General features: G+C 40.8%; 1 protein-coding gene across 1 annotated transcript in view; it reads right to left on the bottom strand.

Moving 5' to 3' along the window:
* Window positions 1–26,678, bottom strand: part of timeless (timeless circadian clock) — a 73,028-nt gene that overhangs the window by 24,699 nt on the left and 21,651 nt on the right. Inside the window, exons 7-14 of the mRNA XM_079396480.1 lie at window positions 24,255–24,410; window positions 23,460–23,593; window positions 13,796–13,883; window positions 13,519–13,695; window positions 13,221–13,438; window positions 12,828–12,931; window positions 12,437–12,606; window positions 4,906–5,025 (exon numbers count right to left, since the gene is read on the bottom strand). Coding sequence (XP_079252606.1) covers window positions 4,906–5,025; window positions 12,437–12,606; window positions 12,828–12,931; window positions 13,221–13,438; window positions 13,519–13,695; window positions 13,796–13,883; window positions 23,460–23,593; window positions 24,255–24,410 — 1,167 coding nt within the window. The remainder of the gene's footprint in view (window positions 1–4,905; window positions 5,026–12,436; window positions 12,607–12,827; window positions 12,932–13,220; window positions 13,439–13,518; window positions 13,696–13,795; window positions 13,884–23,459; window positions 23,594–24,254; window positions 24,411–26,678) is intronic.

Genomic DNA, 26,678 nt, shown 5'->3' with positions numbered 1-26,678 from the left:
TGTAAAAAATTCCTAATAATTCACTCCCATGTCATCCAAAATCTTGTCTTTCTTCTGTCGAAATCAAATTAAGGTTTTTGAGGAAAACATTCCAGGATTTTTCTTCATATAGTGGACTTCAGTGGTGGCCAATGGGTTGAAGGTCCACATTGCAGTTTCAATGCAGCTTCCAAGTGCTCTACTTGATCTCAGCCGAGCAATTAAGGGTCTTATCTAGTGAAATGTTCGGTCATTTTACAGTCAAAAATACAAATTTCTATACTTTTTAACCACAAATGCTCATCTTTTTTTTTTAATTGACTAGAACAAAATACACATGATACAAAAATGTACATAAAACATACCAGTGTACAAACAATTGATTCATTAAATCAAAAACTGTAATTTGTAAAAAATAAAAAAAAAGGTCTTTGCTTTTTTATTAATGTTCTCCAAACTGGTGAATTAGTCCTCAGTCTCCTGAAGAAAAAGAATGAAATTTGGCTTGGATCCTGACCATTTCTTATGTATGTGAAGTTTTCCCAAAATAATAAAAAGTAAACAAGTAAAATTACTATTAATATTACTTTCATTGGAATAATACATATCAAAATTATTTAACTTGAATATAACTTTTCCTTCTATAATGAAATTTTCCATATTCACACAGAAAATCCTCGTCTATACACAGTAACAAAACAGATGGACAATAGACTCCTTTTCCACTGAACAAAAAATACAGGATTAATCAATATCTAAATTAAATCTCTCTATCATAATTTTAGCTGGATAAATATACCATGTAAAATTAAAAAAAAAAAAGCCCTTTTACTTTGTTAAACAGTCTATTTCACAAATACTCCAAGCTTTATTCCAATTTATATTTCTAAATAGATTAAGCTTTTATGAGTAGCTGTATCACACGTTATATTATTCCAAATATATTTATCAGTTCAACATTAAGAGCATCAATGCCTCCTAGAAACATGCTGTCTTTAACATATATTGCCTCAGAAGAATCACCACAAGCTCTTACAAAATGTATAACTTGTTGAGGTATGGTGTCAAATACAACAGCATACTCTTTTGGCGTAACTGAAAAAGCAAATGTATCCAAATATTCACTATAAGATAATAAATTATCATTTGAAATTAAAAATTATCATTTGAAATTAAAAATTGTCTAACACAATTTTCATACCAACTTTTATAAAAGTTCAATATTTTTATATTGAATATATCTGTTATTCCACATTTGAGGAAAATTGTGCTTCAACACCAGCCTCAAGGACAAAAAAGCTTGTTTGTGAAATTTAGAAATTTCGCAGGTAGCTTATCAATTTTAAAATCGCATCTCAACAGTAGATGTACGCCACCCATCATGTTGAACACGTGCTTTGGAAATGGATACCCACATGCTGTCCTTGTCTTTTATTAATTTAATTATCCAATTAACCTTGAATGTATTGTTTAAAGTTTCAAAACTAAGCACAGATAATCCACCTTTGCTCTTTTGGTAACAATTTCTTTTCTTAAATAGTGATGTCTATTCCTCAATATTTTTTTTTTTTAAATTAACATTTTGACATTGTACACATTAGATGGCATACCTAAAGCTAAAGAAACAGACAGATCTTGATATCCCTTCTGCTTTGGACAGTAAAACCCTACCATTCAGGGATTTATCTCTTTAAAGCCAGATAACAAATCTTGTTTTAGTTTTGCTCATTATAGGCTTGAGATTGAGCACACTGCATTCATCCTCTTCCTTACGTATGACGACACCCAAATATGTAACTGTATGTTTAATAGGAATACCATGTAATTCTGTTAAATTACATGTTTTAAGTGGAAACAGCACCAATTTATTTATATTAATTTTAAGACCTGGTACTGAGGAAAACTCGCTTTAATATTTCTGGATAATTTAAGAAAAATACTATCTAGTATCTAGTAAATCTGCCACTTGTACCCACTGATAATTTGATTGAACTATTGCATCCATTGTAAATAGTTCTAAAAGCTTTTTGAAACTATTCTCCAAAACCAAAATGTTTAACATCTAAAAATAAACTCAAACTTCAAGCTGACAATACATTTTTTCCTCTCTTCTAGACTAATGTCACAAAGAAAATAAATGAAGAATTTAAATTATTTTGTTGTATCAGAAATTTTACTCAAAAACAAATCTGTTTGTCATTGTAAGGGTATGAAGTATATATATTCTTATAAAACTGGGTGACATATTCAGCAATATCTTTGTTTTCACATACTCTCTCGTTATCATGAGTTTACAAATAATTCATTATTACGTTTTTCTAAATTAAAACATAAATGGTATTTTTCTCACCTTGTTCAATCAAATTCTGTCTACTTCTTTTAAAGGAACCACTAGCTTTGTCTACATAAATAGTTTAATTGTAACTGCAAGGAGGCCAAATGTTTTAAAAAATAAAAATGCTTGTGGCATAAACATTTACTATAATAAATTGGGAGATCAATACTAACATGTAAAATTATGCAGTTTGCTTACTGTGAATGTGTCCTTTGAAACTACCTTTTAATATAACTATCCCTGCACATTGGTTCGTACCAAATGAGAACCAAACATTCCCCCACTAACATCATTCCCCTCACACCTGCTTCTCAAGCATGAGACTCTTGAATAAAATAAAAATCTGCACCTTTGCTTTGGCAATACAAAAATAAAGATTTCCTTTTCAGTTGGTTTCTTATACATCTGGTATTAATAAAAAAAGAAATTGACCTGAGTGCACTTAGTAATATGTAAAATTTAGCTCAAAAGGATGACTATATACATCCGGTAACAAAATATTATGCAACTGTATTATACAAACATTGCTGACTGTGATAATTTCTAACCTTCCTCAACAAAAAAGCACCACTCGTTCCACCATCTTGGCTGGACTCCACAAATGCTCAATGCTCACAAATGCAATAATCACACATGCAGGTAGAAGCACCCTCCCAGTATTTACAAAGCAAATGTGCAAAAAGAGTCAAATATCCTTTATAAAAAAAGGAAAAACAACAAAGGTCGGATGATTTTGAAGTTGGAGGAGAAAATGAGATGAGTTTTTCGCCCTACCCTACCTTTTTGAAGGAAGTACACAGACGAACAACTAACCGCATGTGACTTTTTCAATGTGATTACGCATGCGCATTGCAGAGCTTGTGCAAGACCGATTGTTTCGCTAGATGAGACCCTTATTCCTCAGCTGGGATTGTGTAGAGCCCTTTGAAGCCGCATTAAACCTGCAATTTGGACCTTCAACCCGTTGGCCATCATTGAAGTCCATTATATGGAGAAAATTCCTGGAATGTTTTCATAAAACTTAATTTCATTGCAAATGAAGACAGACGGACATTAACATGGGGTTGAGCAAGTTATCTATCTATCTATCTATCTATCTATCTATATACACACACATCTATATCTATACATCTACATATATATACACATATATATTAGTGCTGTCAAACGATTAATCGCATCCAAAATAAAAGTTTGTTTACATAATATGTATGTGGTGTATTTTTATTATGTATATAAATACACACACATGCATGTATATATTTCAGAAAAATATGCTGTTTATGTATTAAATATATTTCTTTATAATATAAATTATATGAATATAATCAACCCGATCACTTTATTTTATAAAGCGGGGAAGTCACGGCCTAATGGTTAGAGAGTCGGACTCGTAATCCAAAAGGTTGATAGTTCGAGTCTCGGGCCGGCAGGAATTGTAGGTGGGGAGAGTGAATGTACAGTGCTCTCTCCACCCTCAATACCACGAGTGAGGTACCCTTGAGCAAGGCACTGAACCCCCAACTGCTCCCCGGGCGCCGCAGCATAAATGGCTGCCCACTGCTCCGGGTGTGTGTTCACTGGATGGGTTCAAATGCAGAGCACGAATTCCGAGTATGGGAAAATTGAATTCAGACTGAGCTCAATCAAATCGTTTACATGAAGGCTTTTCAGTCTGATTGAGTTGTCAATCCGATTACCAACAGATTATTTGGTTGCATGTAAACGTAGCCATTGAGCGCTCACTCATTTCAGTTTATTGCGATCTCATAAAATTCCATTACAATCAATGAATCTTTCTACAAAGCATAATAGTCTTTTATTTACATTGTGTCTACACTTTGTTGTAATTAGGATTAGCTTGCAGAAGGCCAATGAGAGCGAGCAAGCTTCACCAACTGGATGTTGCGTGCTTCTATTGCTGAAAACCGGCAGCCACAAACATGCCATGGAAGGAGATCACCCATACCATTTCTTCTTTGTTTTTCTTCCCGTAAAAAACAAAACTCATGCCAGTAGACAACATTATCCTCCATTCCTTTTTCTTCACAAGTCATTTTTGATCTCATGAGGCTCCGTGAGATCTCGTCTCAAGGTGAAAATTATACTCAATCAGTAGGTGTGTGGTCTCACAGTCTGGCCGAATTGTGTAGTGTGTTAAACATTGGTTTAAACTGTGCTTAAGTCTGTGGTCTCCACCAGTTTTAAAAATAGTTAAGATTTGAAAATCGTCAAGTGTGTCCCAGGCCTAAGATGTTCTTTATGCGACTGGTCTTCATTTCTACTGATATGATTTGTTATTATGTAACTAATTGATTATGTACCATTTTGATTTGGTGGCCCTGATATTGTATGTTTTCACTGTTTGTTAACTTGATGCATTTTGTGTGTTAATGTGATGTCAATTTTTTAAATGTATAATTAATTTATAGGGTGTTTTGGGGATCATTAGCACTGGTACTGGAGAGGATAATCTGCTTCCCCATTGTCAGACAGGTCTGAAAGATTCTAAAGGCTTTTTTTTTGTAAAAATGTTTTCAATTAACTATGTTAATTAAAAAAAACAAACAAAAAAAAATTCTATAACTCACCTGAAAGCCAGATGTTCTGAGTTCTTGAGACACTATTTGCCATGTTTGCTCCAGGTCTTCAGCTGTGGGCTCTGTTTGAAGGGTCTTCTGGCTACGTTTCCTTCGTTTCACTCTTTTTTTCTAAAGATCACAAAAATAAATTTAAAAGTAAATCATTGCAAGTAAAATTTCAATTTTCATCAACACTACCACCAAAAAAATAAAAAATGAAGAATGGTGGGCAGTTTAACTGCTCAGGACAAAGAAATGACTCAAGAACAACAGTTGTGGATCATTTGTGGACAAATTTTGAAACATCTATTTTTTGTTTTTTTTTAAACATGTAAACCTTTTTTTTTTTTAAAGCATGTACTTTGTGATAAAAATAACATTTTGCAAATTCTGCAACCTGTTTGTAAATTCATTATCATAAACATAGTTAGTTCTGTTCCTTGTATCTAGACAGGAGGCCTTCCAAATATTTGGATACATAAATTATCAGCATTGGGACTTGTCACTGTTTATACCACTCAGCTTGTCTCTGTACATTGTAGACAGACTATCAGTTTTGTGTATTTGTGGTAGCAGTTTTCAGCAAATTCAGACATTATGCCAGTAGATGGCAACAAATTACTGCCTTTATGAGTGAGTCACTAGACCATTCATTCATTTATTAACTGAACTAATATGCAGAGCCGAGAGATATGGCTGATGTGACGTGCAGCCAAACTTAACCAAGAAAAAAGCAAAAACAAAATCCACATTTACCTGCTTCTCAACAAAGTGTCAGTTACACATTTTTCCTGTGTTAATGTCAACGTTTATGCCATTGACTGACCTCGACACTTGTAGTCAACATAACCTGATATAAAATGCCCAAAATAACCTGATACTCATACACCTGATACACAGCTTGTGCTTCTGATTTTTGCACACAGTAACACCATCGTAAGGGCAAATGAAAACAAAGGATTCACCAGCTTTTTGCCTAATTTAGAGATGTCAGTGTTGGCAGGTTAGCGTATACAAGTTCTCTTTCATAGGTTTACTCAACGCTGCTTGGCTTATGCAATGGGGAACATCCCCTGGTGTGATGATTGTCCGAAGCCCTTATAGAATCACGCCAATTCATTGGCTGATGGCGCGATATACCACCCCTATGTCATACGTGATTGACAGACCCACGCGCGCACCATCTTACCCCTCATATTTTCCTCTCTTCAGAATCATTCGCTTCTCGCAGTTTTTCTGGCCCATTTCTCAGCGACGTTTTAGTTTGGGAATCTTTCCACTTCAGCGACCGCATCTGTTGAATTATTATTCTCCTAGCGGTGAGTGGAATGGACTTTAGTCAGTGCCAGCCACCATGCTCTCGCCTCATCGCAAGTGACGACCAGGGGTGCATTTCCCTGCATACCTGACTGCATACCTGACCTTCTCTCAGACAAACTGAGACAGCTCTCTGTGCCCTGCTCCATCTGTCAGTGGATCACCAGCTTCCTGACAGACAGGCAGCAGCTAGTGAGGCTGGGCAAACTCACATCCAGGACTCTCACCATCAGCACTGGCGCCCCTCAGGGTTGCGTTCTCTCCCCACTGCTCTTCTCCCTCTACACGACTGCACATCAAAGGACCCCTCTGTCAAGCTCCTGAAGTTTACGGACGACACTACAGTCATAGGCCTCATCAAGGACGGTGACGAGTCTGCTTACAGACAGGAAGTTGAGCAGCTGGCTGTCTGGTGCAGTCTTAACAACCTGGAGCTGAACACGCTCAAAACTGTGGAGATGATAGTGGACTTCAGGAGAAACCCCCCTGCTCTCCCCCCACTCACCATCATGAACAGTACTGTGACTTCAGTATTCAGAATTCAGATTCCTGGGAACCACCATCTCCCAGGACAATCACATTGACTCTATTGCGAAAAAGGCCCAGCAGAGGCTGTATTTCCTCCGCCAGCTAAGGAAGTTCAACCTGCCTCAGGAGCTGCTGAAACAGTTCTACTCTGCAATCATCGAGTCCTATGTCCTATGTTCTTCTATAACTGTTTGGTTCAGCTACCAAAACAGACATCAGAAGACTACAACGGACAGTCAGGACTGCTGAGAGAATTATCGGTGCCCCTCTGCCCAGCCTCCAAGAACTTTACACCTCCAGAGTGAGGAAAAGGGCTAAGAAAGTCACTCTGGACCCCTCACACCCAGCTCACTCTCTCTTTGTACTGTTGCCCTCTGGCCGGCGCTACAGATCACTGAGCACCAGAACAGCCAGACACAAGAACAGTTTTTTCCCCCAGGCCGTATCCCACCTGAACAACACATAACACACCCCGGTACTGTACATCTGTAAATAACTCATCAAACCTTCATCTGTACATAGGACACATGCACATTCACAGTTCTGTCTATGGTCATGTCTCTTTTCTGTATATTTGTATTTTTATTACCATTGTTATTCTTAATTATTGTATATTCTCTTCATTAGTGTTCTTTATCACCTTAATTATATGTTGACTGCACTATGTTTGTACTTTCTGTACTGGAAGCTCATAACACCAAGACAAATTCCTTGTGTGCGCAAACACTTGGCAGTAAAGCTCTTTCTGATTCTGATTCTGATTTCCCAAAAGCAACTATGGTCGCAAGTTCCGTCCTTACCAATAGAATTCAATGGAACTTACGACCATAATTAGCTAACGATGCTTTTGAGAAACGCACCCCAGCACAAAATACAGTGCAGCAGATGTGTGGGCCTGGCCCATGCATGAGACGCTATCTTTGGCATTTCTAACTGCAAGTACTGCAAGAATTTTACTCTAAAAACCTTGCGCGCTAGACTCACCGTTTTTGATCGAGAATCTGCCTTTCTCCCCCACCGCGCCACTCCAAAGGCCTCATCCCTCTGTGAAGCCATGGCCTGGAGTTCGGATGCGGAGCTCAAGGCTATCGAGTTTTCTAGCGGCTGTGTTGCACCAAGCCCGGAGGCACAGGAAGCTATTTCCTTCGGGTTGAAGGATATTTTATTTACTGTGGACACCGACTCTGAGGATTTCAGAGCCACGTCACTCGACACTCTCCTGCTTAGCGGCCTATACTGAGCTTGTTGTCATTGTGGCGCGCACCACTGAGTAGTTGAGCTTAGATTGGCCGGACGAGCCTCGCAAGTCCCAGTCATCTAAGCTCGACGAGCATTTCCTCAGTGGCTCTGGTTCACGCCCTGCAAGAAAAAAAAGCTGCCTTTCTTCCCTGACCTGCATCACGAGATTTCCAGGTCTTGGAAGCAGCCTTTCTCCTCCCATCTCACCAATGCGGCGGCCACTGACAACCTCATTGGTTCTGTGGAGCAGGGGTACGCTGCAGTCCCGGTGATCGAGGACACGCTCACTGCACACCTTTCACCGACTTCCGCCCCCTCTTGGAAGTCCTGCCCTCTCCTCCCATCCAAGCAGTGTAGGACCACCTCCACTTTGATCGGTAAGTCCTACATGGCAGCGGGACAGGCAGGTGCGGCTCTCCACACTATGGCCATCCTTCATGCCTACCAAGCAGAGGTACTGAAGGAGATGGATAAGGGGAACGGTTTGTCCCCCAAAGCTGTTAATGACCTTTGCAGGGCTACCGACTTGGCCCTTCGTGCTACTAAACATACATTACACACGCCAATTTGCTCACAACCTTGGCCTCTGGCTGAATGGCCAGAAGACCTTGCTCACTCCAGTCCAGCAAACCACATTTTTGGGGGTCTGTCTGGACCTTGGCCTCTGGCTGAATGGCCAGAAGAGCTTGCTCACTTCAGTCCAGCAAACCACATTTTTGGGGGTCTGTCTGGACTCAACCTCGATGCAGGCCCGTCTAGCCCCTGCTCGGGTCGAATGCATCCAATCATGCTTGGCCTGCTTCAGGCTGGGTCGTCGCGTGTCAGTGGGCCTGTGTCGCAGGCTCCTAGGCCTCATGGCAGCGGCTTCCCCGGTTATTCCCTTGGGGCTGTTCCATATGAGACCATTCCTCTGGTGGATTAAGTCCCTGGGTATTCGCCCCTCTTGGCCATCCCTCCGCCTACGAAGAGTGTCAAACCCCTGTCTCCGCGCCCTCTTAGTGTGGCGGGACCCCAAATTTCTCTGGAGAGAAGTGAAAATGGGGGTAGTCTGCCATCGCCAAATGATAACGACAGATGCTTCCCTCTCAGGGTGGGGGGCGATGTTCGAGGAAAGGCCGGCTTGCGGTGTCTGGTCAGGCAAGTACCTCGCCTGGCACATAAACAACCTGGAGTTGAGAACGGTTCATCTGGCTCTCATTCACTTTCTTCCGTTCCTGGTGCACTCTCATGTTATCGTCAGGATGGACAACATGGCGGTGGTGTCTCACATCAATCGCCAGGGGGGCTCCCAGTCGCGCACTCTAAACAGGCATGATCTAAACGTCAGCTTCTTCTTTGGGCACAGGACACTTGTCACTGAGAACGTTCCATGTCCCAGAGGTCCTGAACCTAGCGGCGGACTTTCTGTCGAGACAAACTCAGGTCAGGGGAATGGAACCGCCGGATGGTGGATCAGATTTGGGAACGATTCAGCACGGCAGAAGTGGACCTCTTTGTGTCTCAGGAGTTGACCCAATGCCCCCTTTGGTTCTCCCTCTCACCCTACCTCTCTGGGGATAGATGCACTAGTGCACCCCTGGTCAGACGTTAAGGGCATGTTAAGGGCCCTGGTCTTTACCAGGTGTCCCCCTCTTGCCCAAAATGCTGTGCACACAAGCTCCCATCTTTACTATATACTTACTAGATCACTGGAACTGAGCAAGGTTCCGTCATGTTTTAAGCAATTCACTACAATCCCTGTTCCCAAAAAGCTGCATCTCCGGGATAAACATCTACAGACCAGTTGCCCCATTAGTTACGAAAATTCTTTAGGAGGATGGTTTACCATGGTTTACTCTCTGTGGTCATAAAAAATCCCAGGATGTCCTTCGAAAAAGAGTAGGGGTGTAACCCCGGCATCCTGGCCAAATTTGCCCATTGGCCTCTGACCATCATGGTCTCCTAACCATCCCCATATCTACTGATTGGCTTCATCACTGTCTCCTCTCCACCAATAAGCTGGTGTGTGGTGGGCGTTCTGGCGCACTATGGCTGCCGTCGCATCATCCAGGTGGATGCTGCACATTGGTGGTGGATGAGGAGATACCCCCCTTACTATGTAAAGCGCTTTGAGTGCCTAGAAAAGCGCTATATAAATGTAACGAATTATTTTTTATTATTATTATTATTATTATTATTACCATACCTGAAAGTCATTACAGGCTGGCTGTAGACCAGAGGTGGGTAGTAACGAAGTACATTTACTCAAGTTCATTTTTGGAAAATTTTTACTTTAATACAATTTAAATATGGGCACTTTTATTTGAGTTCATTTCTAACGAAAAAAAAAACTGTACTTTTACTTCACTACACTGGGCGATGTTCCTCTCGTTACTTAATTTTTATACAATTCATGTTACGAAATGCGCAATTTAAGAACACAGACCATAAAGACCTACAGGCAATTGAAGCTAAATCTGCAAATTCTACTGTTGGTCTGATGAGGATCTTTATTAGTTCAACACTGTGTGTGCTGTCTGTGAACTATTCCACAGGTAGGCTATACACTCGATTTAATTTAAGTAATACTTTGTAGTGGCATGCTAGATCAACAGTCACGTGAAATGTGTAAAGTGAAAAGTGTCGATCACAGCATTTCATTTATAGTAGATTTGCTTTACTGCATTGCATCAGATTTGTTTTTGAGCACGGTCTACAGTGTTGAGCATTATAACCAATCACACACACAAAGAGGCATTTTGATTTGGAACCACTGAGAACTCCAGAGTTGTTCAATGTGCGTACATTGACTGAATTCTGATGGATTCGCTAATTCTCTCATCAGCATAAACAACAAACTGCAGAAAAGATGTAAAAAAAAAAATCATGTTTATTTCTCTGCACTTATAGTGGACTGTGGGACATGAGTAGCCTAACTCTTTGCAAAACAGAAAACAAAGCTGACATACGGCTTAAATTTATGGGCTTATGGCTCTCATTTGGCACGACTCCAAAATGTTTCCATTTTTGTGATGTAATGTTCAATTGCTAACCTATTATTTATTTTGTAAACAAAGTTGTATAATAAACTAGTGTCATAATATTCACCTAAAACAGTTATACTACTGTATGTAGTACTTTGCCGGGGCAGTGGTCAAGTTAACCAAAAAAATGAATGAATAAATATATGGCAGCCATGTTAACAATCTGTTCATCAGGGACTGTATGACTTCTCTATTAAGCCTTGAGTTTTTTTTTTTTTTTTTTGCAACCAACCAACTAATTAAAATTTGGTTGACTAAGCCTCTTTTTATCATCTATCATTAAGTTAACTATTAGGGGGAACCCTACCAATTATACAGGGCCAGTACAGAATCTGTCAAGTGTTAGTCAGTGACTGTTTTGTAAAAGCAAATCTCACACTACAACAAAAGATGCAGACCCAGGTTGACCACCATCAGATTATAGTATGCCACTTCTCGGACATTCCAAGAACTAACAAATGTAACTTCACAATGTTCAACCTGCGGAAACAAGCCCTGACCAATTCCAACAGAAATGGGTAACCTTTTTGGTTAGTTGCTATCATAGCAACAAGTCCGTAAGCTTAAACCTGCTCGGAGCTGTTTATAACCAACACATCATCTTATCTGCAAGGCATATCAGCTTAATTTTTCATATCAAGATGATGCCAGGGATTGGATTATTCTAATGTACTGCTGATAATATCAGGCACCCCCAGTGTAATATATCTTGAAGTATGAAATATTTCCTTGGGTAGGCAGCAAATTTATGTTTGTTGTTTATATTCTGGCCTGCATCCCTCCTGAAGTCTTTGCGGTTTCATTTAATAATTTAAACAAAAAGCTTTTTTGATTAAAAACCTGTGTGTTGTTGTAAATGGAAAAAAATTGGCCAGTCTAATTTCCTGCAGTGTCATTGTCCTGTTCACAACAGATGCCAACATTCAGTAATAAATAATTCAGCAAATACATTTTCCTGCTAAAACATGTATTATTTGAGCTGTAAAAGTTTTTCCCATTAATGTTTTCATAAAGGTTCATAAATGTTTTCGGGCAGGGGTGTCCTGAAGGGCTTGCAGAGTTTAGCTCTAACCCTAATTAAACACACCTGATGCAGCTAATCAAGGTCTTACTAGGCATACTAGAAGCTTCCATGCAGGTGTGTTGAGGGCAAGTTGGAGTTTGGAGAGCCCTGTTTTAGGGGTTACGCGGATGCTCAAAACATGTGATGTCAAAAAATAAATAAAAGTAGAGTATGACGCTAGGTCATGGTTCAAGCGTATGCATGAACTACTTCAAATTTCACCTATACCTTGAATGTAATGTAAGTTGCTTTGAGCAAGTCTACCAAAAGCACTGATGTCAATAAATGTAAATTTCTTCTCACATATAATTTTAATTTAAAAGTAGTTCAGCTTATCCAAAGCTAGTATCAAAGCAGTCTCAGTTCTCACCTGTACTACCAGATTGTTTCGACCCTTGCAGAATCTCTCCAGCATCTTCAGAAACAGATGTGTGGACTCCACCAGATCTCTGAGAAATGAGCGCGGCTGCATTCGTTCATCATATTTACGTAAGAGAGTCAGAAAAATCTCCCTGAACTCCATCAGATAAAAGATATTGCCTGCACAAACCAAATTAGTGACAGATGAGGAACAGAAAGATGGCTATACTACCCTAATATGAAATGAAACTCAGAGGGAAAAGAAACATTTCAAACAGTCGGCAATGATCTAATCCATTACTTTAAAATAACAGGAGAGAGATGTAAAAAATTATATAAATAAATAAACCAAGAAGTGGGAAAAAATAAATAAATAAATAAAAAAATAAAAAAAAACTTACTCTTTATTACATTGGAACTGTGTTGGATGTTTTCATCCTTTGAGCGATCCATTTCATTTACTGTCAGAAGCAGTTCCTGATACGCCTTCAGAGCCAAGTGCATCCTGGAGACAAAAAAATAACAGATTCATATTAAGTAGGCTTTACTTAACTTAGCTGTATTCATTTTTTTTTTTTTATGGTCAAATATGCATATGTTGGTTCTTATGGTTCAACAAGACTTTTTCTTTACATGGACGTTATGTTAACAAAACAAAGGAAGACTTTTTTTTAATAGCAATATTTAATAAAAAAATGACCTTAAGTTTGCTATTGTTCACTTCACTTTTTAAATTTAAGCAACAACACCGTTCATGTTTCTTAAAAAGCTTTAACCAACAATAAAATTACAACCTGCGAGACCAGGATGTGGCATCTTTCCGGTCAGTGAGCATCATCTCATAGTAGTTGGTGATGTTCTTCTCAATGAAATGAAAGGTGCGGATAGATATGGTCTCAGACACCACATCCGGTCTGAAATTCTGACCACGGTTAAAAGCCATGAAGAATGTTACAGCCCACAGATAGTACGTCTCATCATGCTGCTGGGCCCGTTCACGGATCAACCCCTCCTGCTCAAAGAAGGTATATGAAGGAGAAACCTCATCTAGACAGAGACATTTGAGTTTCAGTGATATGGATGTTGTCTCACCTTCACAAGGTACATAAGTCGATTATAGCAGTTCTCCAAAAAGTCGATGCAGAACTCACGCAGGAAGAGGCGTACATTCAATGCTGAGCGCCGCTGGCTCTCTGAGTTTTGAGCCATTTGTTTGCGTTTAGGTACACGCCTCACGGGCTTACCCACATCATGAGAATAGTTCTTAAACTTTAGATTATAGACAAAAAAAAAAAAAATGTATTGTAATTGAAAGCGTTTTCAATTACATTGTAATTTGAAAGTTTTCAAGTTTTAAAGTGATACTTACATTGTGAAGACCTTGGTGAAAAATCACATCTTTCTCCCCAATGGACTTCAGTCCTTCAACGACATAAGAGCCACGAAAACGAGAGTGTCTGGCAATAAGAGAAAAAATTGTTTAGCAGGTTTATGTGAGGGGAATATATGAAATTATATATTATAAGATGTACATTTTCAAAATTGTTTCTTAATGATATTAGTTGCTAAGTGCAGCTTATAATCAGCGCAAAAGAGATTCAACAAATAAATAGAGATGAACCGATCAACCAGCCAGGAGTGTTTCCAAGTCTGTGGTTTTCCCACAGAATTGAGCTACATTAACAATGTTTCCACAGGTTGTTTTTCATGTTCGGGGGTTGATGCGACCCCAATAATGTCATATTTAACCTCTGGATATTTTACCCACCGGGCCGCGATTTTTAAATGCGATGCAAAGTCCAAAAAGTTACACAACAAACGTGTAGCCAATCAGCATAGGGGCGAATGACGGTAGTAGCGAGAGAACAAGCACTCCATATGTGAGTAACACTTATATGGGAGTAATTTCCACTCCATATGTGAGTAACACTGGTTTTAGGTGTCATTGATTGTTTGGAGCTTTAGCTGTGGTTTCAATTATTGATGAGATTGTACAATGCATTATAAGGTGCAAAATTATTACAAAGCATAATTAAATGTGCAGTAGGACATCTTGGAAAATGCTAACTTTACCACTGAAAGCATACGCCCCACCCTCCTAGTAAATTACAGTCCAAAGCCACGCCTCCCGAACGCATACACGCACACAGACTAGACGACCAGACACAACATTACTACAGTACATCATGTCATTCACCGGTGAGAAAACTTTATAGTACAGTTAGTAACAGTACTACAAAAATCACTTTTATAAGGTGTTTGAACGCAGTTGTGTAGCTGCAGTGTGTGAATACATCCAGCCTATAATGGTAAAAATCCACCTACTCATTTATTTATAATCTAAAAATGTCATAAACAGTCTCTGTCTCTCACGTCACAGAGGGGAAAAAGTCCCACCCATTTGTGATGCTGTCCTATAAGCATAGACACAGCCCTGAGTGAGAAACTGCAGTCCGCCTCCGCCATTACTGATCACTTGCTGTAGCTGCTGGAGATATACAATGTCAGCGCAAAAGAGGCTTTTCAAGTGTTGTGTTTTGGGATGCACTAACGAACATAGGAGTCCCCATAGACTCCCTACTTCTGAGCCTGAGGAAGCTGTGGTTAAGTTTCATTGTCTAAGGCAGTGGTTCTCAAAGTGTGGTACGCGTATCACTAGTGGTACATGAGCTTTCTCTAGTGGTACGCAGACAAATCTCTGAATTAAATATAAATTAGGCTGCGTGTCCACCAAAGTGTTTTTTTTTTTTTTTTTTTTTTCCAAGGTTAGCAAATTTTCTCAATTAAATGGGAGCGTCTTTTTCATGCTGAGCACTGGGGGGTTTTTTTTTTCTTGGCGCCGAGAGTTGAAGAATATTAAACTTTGGATAAAACTTAGCGCTCCTCACTGTCACTTTCTAGTCAGCCAACCAATCATAGTGGAGGAGGGGCGGGAGTCGGGACTAATACATCACACCCTGCTTGTACTACGACGGAACAACAATGGAGTAGTTAATATTGCTTGTCTCAAGAGTATTTATTTTTTACCAGATGGAATTGCCGGAGTACCATAATATTGTTATGAAAAATAATGCTTGGAGAAACATTTCATTCGCGATGCGTCTGCCATATTACTTCAGCGGATATTCCATATCATAGCAACCACAGCATCTAAACTGAAAAAAAAAAAAAAATAATAATAATAATAATAATTACACTGCCCTTTTAAGCGCTCACAGCTGACTTTGGTGGACACGTGGCCTGATTGTAGTTACTTGCAGCTACACATACAGCCTGTGTTATTATTTTTAACTTTTTTTATTTAAAAGTTAAATAAAAACTGTACTGTACAAAGATTAAATGAAAATGTATTGTAGCTACTTAAGTGAAATAAAAACTGTATGTTACTGTACTTAAATGTTAAGTAGAATATATTTTCATTTAAACTTAAAGTACAGTTTTTTTAACATTGAAGTACAGTACAGTTTTTATTTCACTTTTAGGTACAATATATTTTAATTTAATAATTAAGTATTTTATTTACCTGGAAGTAAGCATGGTGCAGTCTTAATGTTCAAACTGTGCATTTACAATGTTTTAATTGGCTGATAATAATAAATATTCTTATTAGGAATAAAACTGGCTCGTTTAATATATTTTTTTTAACTGTGCATAGTGCTATACTGTATTTTAATGTCAGTCATAATGGTGGTACTTGGAAAGCCAAATATTTTCTGAGATGGTACTTGGTGTAAAAAGTTTGAGAACCACTGGTCTAAGCAAATATCCCGGGAAAAAAAATTCTCCAATGTGTAGGGATCAATACCAACGCTTCGTGCGCGAATGTCTGCTCCAGACAAAGTAAGTGTAACGCATTTGTTTTCAAATTGCCCTTCTGAAAGAGCTTCTTGGCACTCTGTAAGGCTAATGATGCTACAGCTACCATTGTCTCTGTCTGTTTACTCTGGTGCTGTCTTCATGAATGATCGTGAATAGGAATGTGGTTGTTAAAAGTTGCATATGAAAGCAATGTGAGTCGATCGCTTGAGTTTATTGAGCTCATAATCACGAGTGGGACTTATAAAGTTTGTGATAGCATGCCATGCACCATGAGACCAGCTATGTTGTTATTTTTATCCCGCCGTGCTCTCGTCTGTGTAATTCATAAACGTGAATTTATTATGCACAGTATAATCAGATGGCTGACTTTGAAACAGAGTATGTTTTCTGTAAAGATAACAGGCTTGTACTAATCATGGAACGTTTACTTGCAAAGGCTAGCACTGCTAATGCCAGAGCGTGAGCTCTTGAAGCTCTGCCCTCTTCTCCGGGAGCAACAGCTCATTTGCATTAAAGCAACAATACTCAATATCAGAGCATTTGGGCTCATACCCTAAAAGTGGCAATTTTAACCAAAAAAAAAATTATCCGTCGGATATTTTGAGCTAAAACTTCACATACACACTCTGGGGATATCAGACACTTATTTTACATCTAGTAAAAAGGAGCATAAAAGGTCCCCTTTAAGATATTAATACAGATATACACTCACCTAAAGGATTATTAGGAACACCTGTTCAATTTCTCATTAATGCAATTATCTAATCAACCAATCACATGGCAGTTGCTTCAATGCATTTAGGGGTGTGGTCCTGGTCAAGACAATCTCCTGAACTCCAAACTGAATGTCAGAATGGGAAAGAAAGGTGATTTAAGCAATTTTGAGCGTGGCATGGTTGTTGGTGCCAGACGGGCCGGTCTGAGTATTTCACAATCTGCTCAGTTACTGGGATTTTCACGCACAACCATTTCTAGGGTTTACAAAGAATGGTGTGAAAAGGGAAAAACATCCAGTATGCGGCAGTCCTGTGGGCGAAAATGCCTTGTTGATGCTAGATGTCAGAGGATAATGATTGATTCAAGCTGATAGAAGAGCAACTTTGACTGCAAGAACCACTCGTTACAACCGAGATATGCAGCAAAGCATTTGTGAAGCCACAACACGCACAACCTTGAGGCGGATGGGCTACAACAGCAGAAGACCCCACCGGGTACCACTCATCTCCACTACAAATAGGAAAAAGAGGCTACAATTTGCACGAGCTCACCAAAATTGGACGGTTGAAGACTGGAAAAATGTTGCCTGGTCTGATGAGTCTCGATTTCTGTTGAGACATTCAGATGGTAGAGTCAGAATTTGGCGTAAACAGAATGAGAACCTGGATCCATCATGCCTTGTTACCACTGTGCAGGCTGATGGTGGTGGTGTAATGGTGTGGAGGATGTTTTCTTGGCACACTTTAGGCCCCTTAGTGCCAATTGGGCATCGTTTAAATGCCACGGCCTACCTGAGCATCCTCTGATGGCTACTTCCAGCAGGATAATGCACCATGTCACAAAGCTCGAATAATTTCAAATTGGTTTCTTGAACATGACAATGAGTTCACTGTACTAAAATGGCCCCCACAGTCACCAGATCTCAACCCAATAGAGCATCTTTGGGATGTGGTGGAACGGGAGCTTCGTGCCCTGGATGTGCATCCCACAAATCTCCATCAACTGCAAGATGCTATCCTATCAATATGGGCCAACATTTCTAAAGAATGCTTTCAGCACCTTGTTGAATCAATGCCACGTAGAATTAAGGCAGTTCTGAAGGCGAAAGGGGGTCAAACACAGTATTAGTATGGTGTTCCTAATAATCTTTTAGGTGAGTGTAAATAGATCAGCGGTTCTTAACCTTGGGGGTTGCAAAAAGGTAGCGGGGGGGGGGGGGGGGGGGGTCGAGGGAAGACTTATTTTGAAACGTTTAATACTACAAAGCTGCTTTGACAATCTGTATTGTAAAAAACGCTATATAAATAGCAGTGACTTGACAACTAAAATTACTGCAGCCAAAACCGCTGACGTTTTTCCAGCAAAAACTACAGGAGCTAACTTGCGGTACGTGATCAAAAATCACTGCAACAGAAAGCCGCTACGGTGAATGAGAGAGCTCTTCGTGCTTCGTTCATCATCTCTCACTGCATTGCCAAAACTGGGAAACCACACAATTCAGGTGAGACTTTTTTTCTACACTGTCTGGTACCACTGTCTGGTACAGGAACTGTAGTGCAGCAGACCGCAAGACACTACAGTGGGCAGTGAACACGGCTGCAAAGATCATCGGTGCCCCTCTCCCCTCCATCCTGGACATTTTCCTCACACGATGCTCCAGCAAAGCCAACAGAATCGTGAAGGACTCCACACATCCCTCCCACAGTCTCTTCCAGCTCCTACCATCAGGAAGACGTTCTGGAGCATCAGAGCCCGCTCCGCCAGACTGCTCAACAGCTTTTTTCCCCCAGGCTGTGAGAGCCCTGAACTCAAATCAGCCCACCCCCCTCTGAAACCCCATACAAACCCCCTACTTCCTGAAACATGGACCATCTCAGCCCCCCCCCCACCCCCCAACCTTACCACGCCCAAAAAAACGGTGTTCCGGTTTTTTTTCTGGCATAAAAACATTCATTTATTTTACCTTTTAATTAATGAAAATTAAACAAATTTTTATTTTTGGGGGAAGTAAAGGGGATTTAATATTACAATTAAAACATTGAAGACCTATTTCATGATTATTCCTTAAAAATAAGGTTTTAATAATTTTAGTAGGCTATTACGTACCTTCTACTGAACAATAGGAATATATTTCTGCCGCAATGTCCAAAATTGAAACCCGGACGTTTATTTTGACAGGTTGCCGTGAATACCTTTAGATTTCTGTGTATATGATATGAGGAAAGTTTTACTCAAATGAAACGGTCAAATGCTCATGAAGTAATTCTCAGAGCAGCTCTTATGTCCTTAATATCACCGCAAGCCTCGCGCGCTTCTGTATGAGTAGCAAACAAAAGTTCAAGTTCAATTGAGCTTTATTGTCATTCCGCTACATGTGGGGACATGCAGTGGAACGAAATGTCGTGTCTCGCAGGACCACGGTGCTACATAAATACAGACATACAACAATGAAGTTAAAAAAAACACTATAAACCTATACACTACTAACAGATTTAACTATAAGTATACTAATATATATATATATATATATATAAGTATTTACCCTATACAAACTAAAGAATAAAGGATAAAAAAATACAACTATACGAATGCTTCACATAAATATTACCCTATACAAACTAAAAAATAGAAGATAAAAAATACAAACTATACGAATGCTTCACAAATACTGTACATGTGCAAAGAGAGACATTTGAGTCAGCAGCTGGTTGGGGAACAGTGCAGGATGATTTGTAGTGCATGAGCATGTAAACATACATATATTGCTGAGTCTTTTGTGAGATTGTGCACACGCAGCAGTGTGTGTAAGTGTCCATAGTGCACATAGTGTAAAGTGTAGGTGTCCATAGTGCACATAGTGTAAAGTGTAAGTGTCCATAGTGTAAAGTGTCCATAGTGCACATAGAGGAGAGTGTCCATAGTGTAAAGAAAAATAAGAATAAAAAAAATAAAGTTCCATACAGTTTTTCTTTGGTGTGGTAAGGTTTGGGGTGGGGGGTGGTCCATGTTCAGGAGGTAGGGGTTTGCATGGGGTTTCAGAGGGGGGCGGGGTGGTTTGAGTTCAGGGCTCTCACAGCCTGGGGGAAAAAGCTGTTGAGCAGTCTGGCGGAGCGGGCTCTGATGCTCCGGTACCGTCTTCCTGATGGTAGGAGCTGGAAGAGACTGTGGGAGGGATGGGTGGAGTCCTTCACGATGCTGTTGGTTTTGCTGGAGCATCGTGTAAGGAAGATGTCCAGGATGGAGGGGAGAGGGGCACCGATGATCTTTGCAGCTGTGTTCACTGTCCGCTGGAGGGTCTTGCGGTCAGCAGCACTGCAGTTCCCGTACCAGACAGTGATGCAGCTGGTCAGCACACTCTCAATGGTGCCTCTGTAGAATGTGGTGAGGATGGGTGGAGGGAGACTTGCTCTTTTCAGCCGGCGGAGAAAGTGTAGGCGCTGTTGTGCCTTTTTGGAGAGTGACATGGTGTTGGTGGTCCAGGTGAGATCCTCTGTGATGTGCACCCCCAGGAATTTAGTGCTGCTGACTCTCTCCACAGTCGAGCTGTCGATGGTCAGTGGGGGGTGGTCAATGGAGTTTCTCCTGAAGTCCATCACAACCTCCTTTGTCTTCTCCACATTGAGGGACAGATTGTTTGTGCCACACCATTCAGCCAGCTGTGCCACTTCCTCTCTGTAGTGCGTTTCATCGTTGTTGCTGATGAGACCTACCACTGTTGTGTCATCAGCAAACTTGATGATGTGGTTGGAGCTGAACTTGGCAGTGCAGTCGTGGGTCAGCAGTGTGAAGAGCAGCGGGCTGAGCACACAGCCTTGTGGGGCACCTGTGCTCAGTGTTGTAGTGCTCGAGGTGTTGTTGCCGACACGGACTGACTGAGGTCTTCCAGTTAGAAAGTCCAGGATCCAGTTACAAAGGGAATTGTTAAGGCCCAGCAGGTTTAGCTTATTTATGAGCTGTTGTGGGATTATTGTGTTGAATGCCGAGCTGAAGTCAATGAACAGCATTCTAACATAGGGGTCTTTATTTTCTAGGTGGGTAAGAGCCAGGTGGAGGGTGGAGGAAATTGCATCGTCCGTAGAGCGGTTTGGACAGTATGCAAACTGGAGCGGGTCGAGTGTGTTGGGGAGGCTGGTTTTGATGTTATGCATGACTAGCCTCTCAAAGCACTTCATCATGATTGGAGTCAGTGCTATGGGACGGTAGTCATTGAGACAGGACACCGGTGATTTCTTTGGTACCGGTATGATTGTTGTGGATTTGAAACACGTGGGGACGACTGCCTGACTCAGCGAAGTGTTGAAGATATCTGTTAGGACATCTGTCAGCTGTGCAGCACAGTCTCTCAGAACACGGCCAGGTATGTTGTCAGGACCCGCAGCCTTGCGTGGGTTAATCCTAGATAGGGTCTTCCTTACGTCGGCTGGAAACAGACAGAGCGCCCGGTCGTTGGGAGGTGTGGGCAGTTTTTGTGCAGGTGTGTCATTCTGCATTTCAAACCGTGAACAAAAGTGGTTGAGTGCATCGGGGAGGGATGTGTCCTCATCACAGGCCTATGGAGGGGGCTTGTAGTCAGTGATGGTCTGAATGGCTTGCCACAGGCTCCATGTGTCTCTGCTGTCTGTGAAGTGGTTGTTGATTTTTTGGGCATATGACCGTTTTGCTTTTTTGATGCCACAGGACAGATTGGCTCTTGCTGTTTTGAGGGCTGCTTTATCTCCTGATCTGAATGCTTCATCTCTGGTCTTTAGCAGCCCACGAACCTCTGCTGTCATCCATGGCTTCTGGTTTGCACGTGTGGTGATGGTCTTGGTGACTGTCACATCATCAGTGCACTTTTTGATTTAAGCAGTCACAGTTTCAGTGTACTCATTCAGGTCTGTGTGGTTGTTGTAGGTGGCTGCCTCTTTAAACATATTCCAGTCTGTGTCCTGGAAGCAGTCCTGCAGTGCTGAGGTGGCATTGTCTGGCCATACTGTGATCTGCTTTTCAACCGGTTTGGTGAGTTTGAGAAGTGGTCTATATGCTGGGATTAGCATAACAGTGATGTGGTCTGAGTACCCGAGGTGGGGGCGGGGTTCAGCCTTGTAAGCGTTCTTAACTGTTGTGTAAACAAAGTCCAGTGTGTTGTTTCCCCTTGTTGCAAAGTTCACATGTTGGTAGAACTTTGGCAAAACTGTCTTTAAGTTTGCGTGGTTGAAGTCACCGGCTATGATGAAAAAGCCGTCAGGGTTTTTTGTTTGTTGTTCACTGATGGCGCTATACCGTTCACGAAGCGCGTCCTTAGCGTTTGCACACGGGGGGGATGTAAACCGCAACGATAACAATGGCCGTGAACTCCCGCGGCAGATAGAACGGTCGACACTTCACAACCATAAACTCCACCAGCGATGAACAGTGTTTTGATAATATCGCAGCATTGTTACACCAGACTTTGTTGATATAAACACACAAGCCACCTCCGCGTGTCTTACCAGACAGTGATGAATCTCTGTCCGCTCGGAAGCTGGTTAGCCCGTGCTGCTGAATGGCGGAGTCCGGGATGTTGTCGTTTAGCCATGTTTCGGTGAAAACAAACACGCAACAGTCCCTTGCCTCATGCTGTGTAGATCAACTGAGTTGACTTAAGTCCAGTTTGTTTTCCAGAGAGCGGACGTTTGAGAGCATGAGTGTTGGAAGAGCCGGTCTTGAGGGGTTAGCTCTTAGCCTAGCTCGTATACCTCCGCGCTTACCGCGCTTCCGTCCTCTCTCACACCGCTTGCGACGCTGCCTTGTGCGGGTAGCGTCAGTAGGCGAGGCCGCGGTCTCGAGGTCCGGCTCCAGCAGTAGACAAAGGCCTCGTAGCTTCTCAGTAGCCGCCGGCGAGAGTTGGTGTACGTAAGCGTTGCTGATATCCAAAAGACTTTGGCGATCATAGATGAATTCTGGGGTGATTTCCTTAAGAGTTAGCGGTAAACTGACACTATTTGGAGACGAACAGACGACATTAAACGACATAAAAGCACCGTCTTTGGGACCCGGAGCAGCCGCAGCGATCGATCGCGCCGCCATCTTCCCAGCAAAACCGCGCGTCTGCACCATACATTAACACAGAGACAGGCAGAAGTCATATTTAAATAGTCGTTTTTGCGGCTTAATATTTACAAATACTTGTGGGAGTGGGCTCACTTGTGTATGTGCGTACGTTTGGGTGTGTGTGTATCGGGGCGGAACTCCGCTGTGTGCATACAGAGTGCGCGAATGTAATGTAACGTTAGAGACACAAATAACATGCCGTCATGTAAATAAGACAAATAACGTAAGGCTATTTAGTTTGTTTAATAAAAGAACAAGGTGTAGACCTGTTCTATTGGAAAAGTAACTTTAAATGACTGTTGTGATCTGGCGCTATAGAGAAAATAAAATTAAATAAAATGAACTTGACCTTCAAGGTGGGCGGGGGGTGGATAATGGCAGGGGAAACACTGTGACCCACACCCAATATGATTACATTCTCTCACCTGGCACCTCTCAATAACGTGCGGCTGCGTTTTTCTGCCAGTTCTTTCTGCCTTAGTAACTCCAGGTCCTGCATGTCTTTCTGTTTCTCCTGGGCTGAACGCATCCGTCCTGCATTCACCAAAAGCTCAGGAGTCTGAAAAAAAGTTGTTCAAAAACAACATACAGCTGATTATAATATGAAAAGATCCATGTTTCCTGAATTTTTGTAGTTCTCTAAAATGTGTTCAGTTGAACTTGCAATCATAAAGGAAGAGTTAACCTAAAAATGCAAATTTATTCGCTTTCATGCCAACTTTATGATCGACTTTCTTCGCTAAAAATAACTTTTTGGAATAATATTTCAGCTCTGTAGGGCCATAAAATGTTAAGTGAATGGTTACCAACATTTCCTAATACAAAATCTAAGCAATCTAGTGTTCACAGACCAAAATTAAACTTTTTTTTTTTTTTTTTTACCAAAATGCTAGGCATTAGCAGTATCTTTGGTAAACATTTCTTAAGCTTGATTACACTTCCTAGCACCTGAGTCAAGCTGCACGAGTCAAATGTTAGAAAGTGTAATTTGAAATTGTGCCTAAAGAACAAAATGGCAAAACAAACAGTGAAAAAGGTCACAAAGTGACCAACAAAGCAGAGATATTTTTTGTAAGAATCTTTGTTCGTGTTTGTAGAAGAATAGAATATAATCTGGAACAGAATTGGGGAAAGCAGCTGATGACAATTTTAATTGTTGTCTGAACTATTCTTTTAAAGAGCAAAGACTCTATACACCAAATATTATTTAAATATGTCACCTGATCTCGAAACATGAGGGAGATGATTTCCAGGATGTGGAAGCTCCATTGCTGTTCACTCTGAGCACACGCCAGAAACTTAAGCAGATCATCCAGCCCGCTCATGTGAATGGCCCACAGCAGTTTATCATGAATACTGGCATCATCATCCACATTCTGCACATAAAACATCCCAAAAAATGTAACATTTTGTTAGGCAAACTGCATGAAGCCATTTCTAACAGTTTTTTCTGTGGATTTAAAGTCTTTTGTTTTTTTTACATTTACACTGCTGTTTTAATGAAATCCATTCGATATGACTATATAAAATAATACGCATCACAGGGACACCACTTCCTGCCATTGAGGACGTCCAGAGAAAACGCTGTTTACGTCGAGCTCGCGGCATTCTTAAGGACTCCTCTCACCCTGACCATAGACTGTTTAACTTACTGACCTCTGGGAGGCGCTTCAGGAGCCTCCGAACAAGGACAAGCAGACTCAGGAACAGCTTTTTCCCTATAGCTGTTTCCCTACTAAACTCTGCCCAATGATACCCCCACCCCTCACACACCACCAGAGGTGTCAAGTAACGAAGTACAAATACTTCGTTACCTTAAGTAGAAATTTTGGGTATCTATACTTTACTGGAGTAATTATTTTTCAGCCGACTTTTTACTTCTACTCCTTACATTTTCACACAATTATCTGTACTTTCTACTCCTTACATTTTAAAAATAGCCTCGTTCCTCCTATTTCATTTCGGCTCGTTTTCATTCCGGCTTGTCATCGTCATGGGCGTTGCTAGGTCATTTTTAGGGGGGCTTTAGCAAAGACTAGCTAAAAATCTTGCGATTCGTCCCCTTTAAATTTGAAACGGCAGCAGACTTCGGCTCCTCCCCATCTTTCTGCGCGTTCTTCAATCCACAGACTGCGGTGGCGCAGAGGAGAGGACAAGGTGTGTGTTTATCGATAGATTGTTATAATATCTACATCTGTGCAGTTCTTTGTCTTAAATACGGTTTACAAAAAGTCATGGGAGAGCAATCGGTTTCCAATCTTCTGTAAAGTGTTCGCTGCATTCACCACTCATCACACCACAGCTGTTTCCTTCAGCGAAAGCCCTTAACACATTATACGCATACTTTATAAAACGATCACGTTATTGCTATTTTCATTTGAAAATTTAGCTTTCAATATAGAACTTAATATTACAGTGCATGTGGCATTAACTACCATATAGTTATGCATAGAAGTGATTAAAGACAGTGACAGACAGCACTCAGTCAGTGCACTCATTTTAATTGCATATCAGAGTGATTGACAGAGATCGAAACATTGTGTGTCCCTTCTCACAGACTGCTTCAGTATTGAGGGTTTTTTTTTTTTTTTACTTTTAAAAGTTAAATCACAGCACCCACATAGTTTAATCCATTGTCCAGCCTTATAGCTGTGTTGTTTATATTGCTAATATGGATAGTGTAAGTTTAAAGTGATATGATGTTTTATGTTTACAATTTTCTGTTTGTACTTGAGCATAGAAAAAGATTTGTACTAGTAATGCAAACAGTAACATTTTTGGTTTGTACAGTAAACAGGTGTGTGTGTGTGTGTGAGTGAGATCAGGTAGACTTGTATTTGGCTTGTACTCGGATGTTATACCCATCTATGCAATACAGTGGAATACTGCAATAAGTTTAGTATACCATCCTACCCTACTAATACATTTTTTTGTAAATATTTATTTATTTTTTATTATTATACCATCATTGGGGGCTGAGCCCCCCTAAAATGAAAATCCTAGCATCGCCCTTGCTCATCGCTCAAAAATAAATAAAAACCTATCCAGATAAATCGCGCCATCCGGATAGAGTGAATTGTGGTTGGATGAGAATATAAACCTATACCATTCCGACACATTTACATTTACATTTATTCATTTAGCTGACGCTTTTACCCAAAGCGACTTACAATTGCTATATATGTCAGAGGTCGCACGCCTCTGGAGCAACTAGGGGTTAAGTGTCTTGCTCAGGGACACATTGGTGTCTCACAGTGGATTCGAACCCGGGTCTCTCACACCATAGGCATGTGTCTTATCCACTGCGCCATTCACACCCTATTGGTTTGTACGCGATCCATCGCACCTGCACATGACACAAATCACGTCACACTCAAAAAAGATTATTTCTTAAAAGTTATTATTTCTCCACTACTGGCTCATTTATCAAACGGGTGCTTTCTCTTCGTCCGTTGCCCTCACAGATTCCTGCAGCTAAGCTTGGATGTGCATTTACATTCCAATAAAGGTTATTGATGACATGCCTCTGAAGTTTGACTTTTTGCACCATTACAATACTTACAGGCAACTAGTCATCATATCTTCCGCTCCATGAAACACGTTAATGCTCAGAAGTACACATATGGTTTTTTAATGTATTTGCA

This window comes from Barbus barbus, assembly GCF_936440315.1.
Source record: "Barbus barbus genome assembly, chromosome: 37".
Lineage (NCBI taxonomy): Eukaryota > Metazoa > Chordata > Actinopteri > Cypriniformes > Cyprinidae > Barbus > Barbus barbus.
This window is presented reverse-complemented; position numbering and strand designations above follow the sequence as displayed.